Below are 11,178 nucleotides of genomic sequence, written 5' to 3'. Positions count from 1 at the left end.
ATATAGACAACGTCTTTGCATCCTATGAACAATTACATTCCAAATTTAACATTCCAGCTACACATTTCTTTCACTATCTTCAAATCAGGAACTTTGTTAAACAGAACCTTCCAGATTTTCCTCATCTTGCACCCTCATCCACGCTGGAAAAATATTGCTCAATTTCAAGGAGTTAGACTCCATCTCTACAATATATAAAATCCTTTTACAATCCCTTCCTTTCAAAGATCCAAGAGGACACTGGGAAAATGACCTCTCAATTAATATATCAGAAAAGGAGTGGAAAGTAGCAATGCAGAGAATTCACTCAAGCTCCATATGCAAAGCATACAATTATACAACTCAAAATTATATATCAAGCACATCTGTCTCGACTAAAACTCTCCAAAATGTTTCCAGGGCATGATCCAACCTGCGAACGTTGCAACCAAGCCCCAGCCTCACTAGGTCACATGTTCTGGGCCTGCACCAAATTAACATTATTCTGGACAAAAATTTTAATTACCTCTCAGACAGTCTTGGACTCACAATCCCTCCTAACCCATTAACAGCTGTGTTTGGGGTTCTTCCAGAGGGTCTTAAAGTGGAGAAAGACAAACAAATTGTGATTGCATTCACTACACTGTTGGCACGCAGACTTATTCTGATAAACTGGAAGAACCCAAACTCTCCTCTTTTAAGTCAGTGGGAAACTGATGTGTTATATTATTTAAAATTGGAAAAATCAAATACTCAGTTAGAGGATCTGTACAGACTTTTTTCAAAACATGGCAGGATCTAATCAGTAATATTTTAAAATGAGTTTATAAAGCACAGAGAATTTATTAATTTAGGTATTTTTACAAGCCTTAAATTTTACACCGTTTGGCTTGCTCTCTCTCTCGGGGTGGGGATCGATCTGTTCTTAGCATAATTCTTTTTTTTTGTAAAAACTTGATTGCTATGTATGGATTGTAATAAAATTAATAAAAAATAAAAAAAGAAAAGAAAAAAAAAATGGGAGGGTTGGGAATGTTGATTGTGGAGAAGACCACGTGCAGGTTTTGAAAATACGTTTGATGATCTTGAATCACCAGGGTTAACTAACTGTGCATGTCCGACGCTGGCAAACTGCATTTATAGCACATGGCAGTGCTATAATAAGAAAAGAAAAGAAAAAAAACAGAATTGGAACTGTTTTAGTCATATACAGTATGTTCATAATTCTTATTGAAAACAGAGGACATTAAGTTCTACGTCACAGCCTTACCTGTGAAAATATTTTTTTTCTATAGAGAGCTCCAAGGAAACAAAGCAACGATAGTTATGTTAAGCACAACGATATGTTAAAATAATGTTGTAAAGGTTCCAGTAGATAAGGAAACTACTTGAAAAAAAAAAACACAGGACGTCGTGTTGGCAGCCAGAGGAGGAGAGCATTTCTCATAAAGGGTTGTCTTTTAAATGTCATTGTGCAGAATTCTTTGGTGTCAAAAATGTTATTTTTTATTGTTATGTTACCTACGACACATTTTAAACATTTCTGTGTCGATGAAAGTTAAAGAATTTAATTTACACGTGCGCCAAACTGAAAAATGGCATTTCTTTCTTTCTTTCTTTCTTTCTTTCTTTCTTTCTTTCTTTCTTTCTTTCTTTCTTTCTAGCTAGCTATTTATCTAGAGACTTACATTTCAATACATTATATAGTGCCTTTCATATCTATCTATCTATCTATCTATCTATCTATCTATCTATCTATCTATCTATCTATCTATCTATCTATCTATCTATCTATCTATCTACAGTGAATTCAGAAAGTACTGAGAAAGTATTGAGTCTTGAAAAGCTCTCAAAGTTCAGGACACAAAACTCTCTTGGCCAGACGCTGCACAGGCCAGGTTTCGTACACTGGAGTCCCCTACAATGACAACAACACTTTGGTGGGCAGCTTGTGCAGAGCTGAGAGTTTCAAAACAGATGCTTAACTGCAACATCGGTGCCTCTCTGGACGCTTGAGGAGGAGGAGGCCCATTTTCTTTGCTGGTGCTCCGACACTCTGTCCTGAGTGAACGCTGGGATAAAACAGACACTCACTTGCTTCAAGCGCTGTCTGGGTGGGACCAAATTTGGCAGACAATAACTGTAAGGAGAAGTCGGTTTGGGACACCCTGATGCATCGTGCTGAAGCTTAAGGGCCGTCTGTTGGAATGACAAATGCACTGCACATGACTCTGTTATATGCAATTTGGTATGGGATTTGTAAAAGCAGAATTAATAATTGTGATATACCACTTGTTAGAATGACAAATGCAAGGCTTTTTATTACTGCAAATGTTAGTGACGCGCCATCTGTTGGAATGACTGAGATATAACATATTGCCACAAATGTTTGTGATGTACCATCTGTATGAATCACAAATGCAATGCATATGTCTCTGTTATATGCCATTTGGTATGGGATTCATAAAAGCAGTGTTAATGTTTGTGATGCACCATCTGTTGGAATGAGAAATGCAAGGCTTTTTATTACTGCAAATGTTAGTGATGTGCCATCTGTTGGAATGACTGAGATATAACAACCAGACAGACACAGATGCAAAAACTCCCATACTTTTATTAAGGTGGATAACATTGTTGAGCTATGGAGAGTTAAGATTTGTTGCTTTACATTTATATGGATACATCAGTAGAATAAGATATAGTTCATCCCCATCTGTCTGAATAAAATGAAGAACTTATAAGAGAGAGAAATTGAAGGGTCTTGTTGTTTATTTTTTAAATATAATGTCTACTGTTCCAAAATGCTGATTTTGTCCGATGCCCGTGGTTTTGAGATAGGACGTTCAACAAGCTCATCTAGGCGTGATGGTCAGGTGTCCACAAACTTTTGGCCATGTTGTGTACTTTCACAAAACAGTATTCACTTTGTTTTTATGCCTTTTATTGCGTTTTAGTGATTGTAAGTCTTCTTTTACTATTTGTAAAGCACTTTGAGTTACACTTTTGTATGTGATCACGTTACTGCTGCTTATCAGGGAGGTGTCGTGTCTTTAATAGGAAGCATTTAGCCGGCAAATTGCCATGGGGCCTGCGTTTTTGCCATTCTGATAGGATGCGGTACCAAAGAACGGGTAGACCTTTTCAGTGAAGACATCACTAAAAGTGAAAATGTGGGATTTGCCCTCAACATTGTAAAAGGAGACCTGGCCTTCATCGTAATCCAGAAAGAGGCCAATCTTCTGTGCTTTGAGACGCCGTGGCAGTGACGTAGAGGGCCAAGTGAGAGCCTGAAAGTCGTTCCCGTCTTTGAGACATATCGCCCAGTATCCTGCCTCGGGGCAAAGGGAGGTCCTCCTCTTCCGGTCCACAGACTCTCTGGCGACTCCCAAGTACCATTCTGTCTTGTTGCCCACTTCCACTTCCCAGTAGTGCCTGCCTGTGGCGAAGCCTTCCTTGCTCAGGACGTTGGGACCATTTTCAAATGCCATTGGCTTCTTCAGGGCTGACTGACAGTGACCGCCATTCCTCAGCACTTTGCCATCCTCAGACACAACGATCCACGGATGTGCCGTGTCGGGGTCCAACACCACATCAGCTGTAAAAGACAATTTAGATCTGAAGTTCATCCTTGGGGTGTAACAACAGTGGTAAAGAGGGAGACACAAGCAGTGAGTGAACAAATGTAAGGCGCCATGAAGCTTTTGGAGATCAGCGAGGAACTTTAGAGAACGAAGCAGAAGGCATTGAATTGTCAAAGAATCAAACTTGTTTGTGAGAATTTCTGCCCACCAAAAGACACCATCTTTGGGTGAGCATCTTGTGCCAAATAGGACATTAGAACAGTCTGGACGAGCATTCAGCACAACAAAGCTCTCCAGTCCTATCCACTAAATTCTTCTACAATAACATCAAACCGAGTTTTGAAAGTCTCTAAAGTCCTCCTGTCTACGACACTAGTTGGTCGCTTATTCCAAGTGTCTATTGTTCCCTGTGTAAAGAAAACCTAATGTTTGTGCCAAATTTCCCCTTAACAAGTTTCCAATTGTGTCCCCATGTTCTTAATGAACTCATTTTAAAGTCACAGCCTCGATCCACTGGACTAATTCTCTTCATCATGTTAAACACTTCAATCAGGTCTCCTCTTAATCTCCTCTTTCCTCCTAACTCATCCCCTGTAGCCCTGAAATCAGCTGAGTTGCTCTTCTCTGGACCACCTCTAGTGCTGTTATGTCCTTTTTATAGCCTGGAGACCCAAACTGCACACAGGACACCAGATGAGGCCTTGCCCGTGTGTCATAAAGCCTGAGCAGAACCTCCTGTGACTTGTACTCCACACGTCAAGGTGCTATATAACCTGACAGTCTGCTAGTCTTCTTAATGGCTTCTGAACACTGTCTGGAAGCCGAGAGCTTAGAGTCCACTATGACTCCTAAATCCTTCTCATAAGGTCGATTTTCAGACTTCCCATTGTGTATACAAACCTCACATTTTTACTTCCTATGTATAATACAGGGTGGCCCATGAAAAAGTGGCCCACCTCCACTGAGACGACTCCTGTCTTGTCTGCCGCCCGGATAGAGTGTCCGTGAACATCCTGAAATGGGCACAGAGATGTACTGACACACAAGGAGATCACTTCCAGCATCTTCTGTAAATGTGAGTACCAAATTGGATCATTTCTTCTCTTCTCCACATAATGCAGTCATCTCGGTAGAGGCGGGCCACTTTTTCGTGGGCCACTCTGTACTTTACATTTACTGACATTAAACTTCATCGTCCACAAATCTGCCCAGGCCTGTCTGCTGTCCAAGTCCCTCTGTGAAGATTCAACGGATTCTCGATTATCTGCCAATTCAACTATCTTGGTATCATCTGCAAACGTAACCAGCTCGTTCTTCATATTCCTATTGAAATCATTTATCTTCTTCTTCTTCTTTTGGCTGCTTCCATTAGGGGTCGTCACAGCGGATCATCTTTTTCCATTTCATCCTGCCTTCGTCATCTTGCTCTGTCACCCCCATCACCTTCATGTCCCCTCTCACCACATCCATAAACCTTCTCTTAGGCCTTCCTCTCCTCCTCTTACCTGGCAGCTCTATCCTTAGCACCCTTCTCTCTCATTATACCCTCCATCTCTCCTCTGCACATGTCCAAACCAACGTAATCTCACCTCTCTGACTTTGTCTCCCTAACCTTCCCACCTGAGCTGACCCTCTAATGTCCTCATTTCTAATCCGGTCCATCCTTGTCACACCCAATGCAAATCTTAGCATCTTTAACTCTGCCACCTCTAGTTCTGTCTCCTGTGCCAGCGTCTCCATCCCATATAACATAGCTGGTCTCACTACCGTCCTGTAGACCTTCCCTGTCACTCTTGCTGATATCCGTCTGTCACAAATCACTCCTGACACTCTTCTCCACCCACTCCACGCTGCCTGCACTCTCTTTTTTATCTCTCTTCCACACTCCCCGTTACTCTGTACTGTTGATCCCATAAATATTAAAAATAGCAGCAACCCCAGCACTGACCCCTGCTGGTCACCACTCTAATGAGGTTCCTCACACCATTACCCTCAGCTTCCTGCATCTGAGCCAATTCTGCACCCATCTACACACCACACCCTGAATTGCCACCTCTTTTAGTTTGATGCCCACCCTCTCATGTGGCACCTTATCAAATGCTTTTTCAATGTCCAAATAAATAACATCATCTGCTCCACTCTGGTCGTATCCTTTTGTTGCTTCCTCATAGAATTCCAGCATGGTGGTTAAACACAACCTCCTCTTCTGACCCCATGCTGACTGTTCAGCAAATCTCCTGCTCTTGAGATGTGTTCTTCAATCTTATTCTTAATAATTCCCTCCATTAATTCACCTGTGATGTACGTTAAGTTTACTGGCCTATACTTGCTTGGATCTGCCGGTCACCCTTTTTATATAACGGGATACAATTAGCCTTCTTCCAGTTCTTTAGAATTTCCCCAGTGTGCAGTGACTTCCTAAAAAGACACATCAAGAGTTTATATCTGTACTCATTAACCTCCTAAAGAACTTGAGGATACATCTTGTCTGGTCCTGATGATTTGTTTGATTTTAGCCTACAAGGCTGGTTCACTTCTCATAGACGCCCAAGGCCCTGAATTTCTTGGATCTAACCAGGAGGTTGATTCACAAATACATGGAAACTTGAACAAAATATAGACTGGTAACTAAAGGAAAAGTGTAGGCCAAAAGCAAAGCACAGATTGTGGAACACAAGGAGACCAAGACAATGACAATGAGTCACATAAGGAGGCTCAAAACTAAGCAATGGATGACACAAATGCTTCCCCTTAAAGATGGGCCCAGATTAGACAATACAAGTTGGTTAAGAAGAAGCTGTAGGCATCAATAAAAGAACTTCGTAACACATCCGCCATGGATCTGAATGAGAATGTAAGAGTTTATGCACTTAATGGATGAGAGGAACAACACAAAGATTTTAAGGAAGGAGACACGTCAGAATCAAAGTCGGTGGACTCGGCTTACTATCTTAAATCCCCATCATGTCCGGTTTAGTGCCCACTTTACAGGTTCACGCAGGTTAGCCGCTTGCTCCTGAAATCTTTTCCTCTACTCGTCCTTGAGGTTAGGCCCATTCTTTTCCAAACATCTGACATCATATCTTCTTCGGCCTTTCTCTTGGCTTCTTCCCTTCCACCTCCACCATGGTGCACCTCTTCAGCTCATCATCCTCTGCCTTTTCACACAGCCCATGCCCAAACTCCCTTCCTCTGTTTCTCCTATTGCCTCCACACCGGCTTCCTCTTAACTCTGCATTCGTCCTCCTCTCACCCAGTGATACTCCACTCATCCATCTGATCATTCTCATCTCTGCTCTTGCCCCCTTGACTTCATGTTCAACTTTCACAAACTGTTCCCTTCAATGCCACAGAGGCTCGTTTAGAAGTCACAATGGCGGGCAGCTGCAGAAATTTCCTCCGTGCTCCTCTCATCCTGACTACCACTTTTGCACCTGCACTCATTTTGTCCCTGAAGTAGAAGAACACCTGCCTACTGAACAGAATCCATAAAAGAAAAGGTCAGGGAGGTCTTGTTAAGACCACTTCATGAGGGCTGTAATATTAGACATTTCTATGAGGAGCCCGTGTGCCTCTCGCAGCCTTCTCTATGGCTTCTGAATATAAAAGTGAAAAGAAAGTCAAAGTACTGTACCTGCGTAGCGGCGCATCCTGTCGAGTTCTGAAAGAAAGCACAGACAGCAGCATTAGCAACACAGGGGTCAGTGCTGGGGCCGCTGCTGTTTGAAATATTTAGAAATGATTTGGACAGGAATATAAATAACAAGCTGGTTAGAGTATATTGTCACAGGAGTACGGGTAAAACACGTGCCGAAAGAAATTTCTCAGTCCAAAAGTTTGTTTTAGAATATTTAGTGAAAATTCAAAGCAAATGATCCACACAAAAATCAAGAAAAAAAAAGGTGATTACACACATAGAATAAAAGGCAAAAAAATGAGAAAAAATGTTATCTTCTCTAAACTTAGCTTTTCTTGTAAAACTTCTTCTGTATGCTTTAAATGTACGACACAACACATTTGATTAAATACACAAAGTATGTTTCATGTTGCTTGGTACACAAAACACGCAAGGCACGGTTTAAAACTGTGTGCCTTAATCAGGCGTCTTACACGTGGCCAGGCTGATCACTAACTGAGAGTAATGTTTAGTCTTAGAACAGGGGTCTCCAACCAGAGCTACTTTTACAAAATGAAAATGGCCGAGAGCTCCTCGTGTTTTCTAGCGTTTATTCTCTGAAACTAAATACGCTTGTTTTTTCCTGAACATTTTCAAAATGTTGGTGTCCACAACTCACATTTTGCATTAAAACATCACAAAAAATATTTAGTTCACCTACAAGTGCATTTTGTATGTCTGTCTGCATTTTCCCGTGTATCTCACAGTATTGAATTAAAACAAAACAATGCAATTCCAAATCCACAGTGTCACACACGTGCGAGTAGGAGGCAGCTAAAGGGTCTGAGTAAGTGTAATAAAACATCTGACCAGGGCGGCGGCAGTGTGCTGACTGTCTTTCTCAGTTCTCTACAGACCTTTTCCGAGAAATCTTGCCAGGTTCTGGCACCTTAGAAGATGTCACTTCCGAAGCCGGTCCCTTTGCTGACGTCACTTCTGGTTCCGGCCATTCTGATGACATCATTTCCTCTCCAGACCTTTAAAGCCTCCATCTTGGGCTACTATAGTCAGTTCTGTTGTGGACTCTGTTATATGCACATCGTGCTTCAAAACAATAACCATTTGCAGCTGGGAAAAACAATATACGGGTGGCTGCCCCAAACCTTTATGATGTCTTTGGCGTATTATTGTCACAACAGATATGACTTATTCATTTGTCATCGTGTCACATGTCACTGTTTCACTTTATTCACAGGTCCAGTCGCATGTGTGATGTGTTTTTCAGTTAGTCAGATGACTGGCACTGAGGTGTATGGTGGAGTGTAACTCTTATGGAGTCATTTTGATGTTCGTCTGTCAGTCTTGTTCTGGACTTTGAGTTCATGACATTCACGTCAGAAAAGGCCGACTCACAGAGGTATGGAGACCCAAACAAAGCAGACATTTTCTGTATGAAGCTCCAGAAATGCTGAGAATGCTGTTGAGACTTTAACTGCACATTATTTTGAAGGTTTACTAATATATAATATATAAAATCTAACGTCTATCTGTCTGTCTCTCTGTCCGCTTTTCCCGAGAGAACTACTTAACGGATTTAGAGCGGGTTTTTTTCTATAATTTGCTTGAACATTCCTGTAAGAGCCAATGTTAGAAAGTTAAAGCTTTGAGTTAAACTCATATTAATGTTTGCTTAATTTGAATAGAATATAAATTTCTTCCATAGTCATAGCTTATGGTATGGTCTTTTCTCCCTATAAGTTAGTAAGAGTTTGACCCTTCTTGCTATAACCGAGATACAGTGTGATAATAGATTCTGCTGTGTTTAGAACAGGTCCCAGTACATGGGGACTTAAAAGACCCATTTTCAACTTGCAAATGGGATAAGCATACGGTTTTCTGACCGTCTTGAAATGGTTCAGAAATGTTAAGTAAATAGTAACGATTTGAGATGTAACAAGAGTAAGCTTTGAACTGAACTTTTCTTAACATCCATTCATCCATTTCCTAACCCGCTGAATCCGAATACAGGGTCACGGGGGTCTGCTGGAGCCAATCCCAGCCAACACAGGGCACAAGGCAGGAACCAATCCTGGGCAGGGTGCCAACCCACCACAGGGGGCACACACAAACACACCCACACACCAAGCACACACTAGGGCCAATTTAGAATCGCCAATCCACCTAACCTGCATGTCTTTGGATTGTGGGAGGAAACCGGAGCGCCCGGAGGAAACCCACGCAGACACGGGAGAACATGCAAACTCCACGCAGGGAGGACCTGGGAAGCGAACCCGGATCACCTAACTGCGAGGCAGCAGCGCTACCCACTGCGCCACCGTGCCGCCCTTTCTTAACATTAATTTTTCTTTTTTTTTGCTATTTTAATTTCTTTTTTGTGTGAACTGTTTTACTTTGAAACTTAACTATACTTATAAAAATAAAGATATTTTGTCTGTGGAATCATTTCTGCATGTCAGGCTTTTGCTGAATCCCATTTTTTTGAGTTAGAGCTGCTGAACGTTGGTAACTTTGGAAAAACGCAGCTACGTTTTCAGTTGATTTAGTTCACTTGCGGTTACCAAATTATTTGCGTGAATCTGAGATCCAAGTAATGGATCTCTCCGAGGGGAGAGGGGCCTTCCTCACTCACTCGCCAGCTTTGGGGTTGGTACCTTAACTCCGCTTAGCTAGCGAATGAGAGAACAATTAAACTCAACTTTGTTTGATATTTAAAATAAAGTGTTACTTAGGTCTTGATGAGTCTGAGTCCGACTATTCTCTTAAGTGCATGCCACATTGAAAAGATAGATTGCAATTCAGATTGTGATTTTGTGTTAAAAGGATCGTGATACGATTTTTTGGAAAGATCGCCCACCCCTGATTTGACTAAATCAAGTTTTCAAATTTATGTAGGATTCATTAACCCTTTGGCGCTCTACTTGGAAAAGGTTTGCCAGCTACTGGTAGCTTGCAAGTGATGTGTTGGAGACCTCTGAGTTAGAATATACCAATTCAGTTCAATTTATGGGGGTTATAGGGACCTCCCATAGATTATGCACGAATATTTAGTAAAATTATTCATATAATTTAAATTACTAGCAAATGGCTCTTACACATATGATAGTATGTCATATAGAACAACAACATTTATTTCTATAGCACGTTTTCATACAAATGATGTAGCTCAAGGAGCTTTACAGGATAGCAGAGTGATTGTTACAGAATACTGTATATAGAGCAGATGATACCAGGCTGGGTGGAGTGGCAGATAATCGAGATTCTCTTGGGTCATTACAGAGGGGCCTTGGCAAATTTGTGGCAGATGAAATTTAATGTAAGTAAATTACATATAGGACATAAAAAGTTGGTGATCGTTACATACTTGCACAACACCGATGACACGTTAGAATAAGGATTATTTAACAGTCTCTCTTGCCCTGTATATCAAGACCTTATAGTTTTTGCTTGGTTTTATTAAGACTTGTAAAGCACCAATTGTATTAAATGGGGATATGGAAGATGCAATCCAACATCTAAACTACATGTAAACACAAGTGGAACGTTTTATTTTGGTTTTATTGTGTCATAATTAAAAACGTATCAATGCTTTTCTCTACGGCACACAATTTTTGTGTCCATTTTAAATGTAATCCAAAAGCACATCACATTTTAATTCATGTCCACAGATCGCATGTCACAACTGAAAACAAAGCGGCCGTATTGCATTTCACTTAGAGGCAACTCCATGTGTGCTGCATTTCAATTTGAGACCGCGCTTTAATCGTGCCAAAACTAAATCGAATCACCAATCAGCGTTGAGAGGTGGGGCAAGGGGCGTCAACAGAAGTTGTGTTATCTGTGATGAAACGTGATGCCAATTCAGAACCCAGCAGCGGATCGTGTTGTCAGGGCAGCCCCCCGATGTCGGCTCTGGTAAATCACGGCTCTTAGCAGACCTGATAGACTTTCAGTCCGTTGAGTTTCACCTAAGTGAGTATCCAC

General features: G+C 41.3%; 1 protein-coding gene across 1 annotated transcript in view; it reads right to left on the bottom strand.

Moving 5' to 3' along the window:
* Positions 1-2,611: 2,611 nt before the first annotated feature.
* Positions 2,612-11,178, bottom strand: part of LOC120518773 (E3 ubiquitin-protein ligase TRIM39-like) — a 29,593-nt gene continuing 21,026 nt past the window's right edge. The window contains exons 8-9 of the mRNA XM_039741726.1: positions 7,195-7,221; positions 2,612-3,574 (exon numbers count right to left, since the gene is read on the bottom strand). Coding sequence (XP_039597660.1) covers positions 3,030-3,574; positions 7,195-7,221 — 572 coding nt within the window. The 3' untranslated portion in view covers positions 2,612-3,029. The remainder of the gene's footprint in view (positions 3,575-7,194; positions 7,222-11,178) is intronic.

This window comes from Polypterus senegalus, chromosome 18, assembly GCF_016835505.1.
Source record: "Polypterus senegalus isolate Bchr_013 chromosome 18, ASM1683550v1, whole genome shotgun sequence".
Classification (NCBI taxonomy): Eukaryota; Metazoa; Chordata; class Cladistia; order Polypteriformes; family Polypteridae; genus Polypterus; species Polypterus senegalus.
Note: the sequence above shows the minus strand (reverse complement) of the source record. Positions and strands in the feature narration are given on the sequence as shown.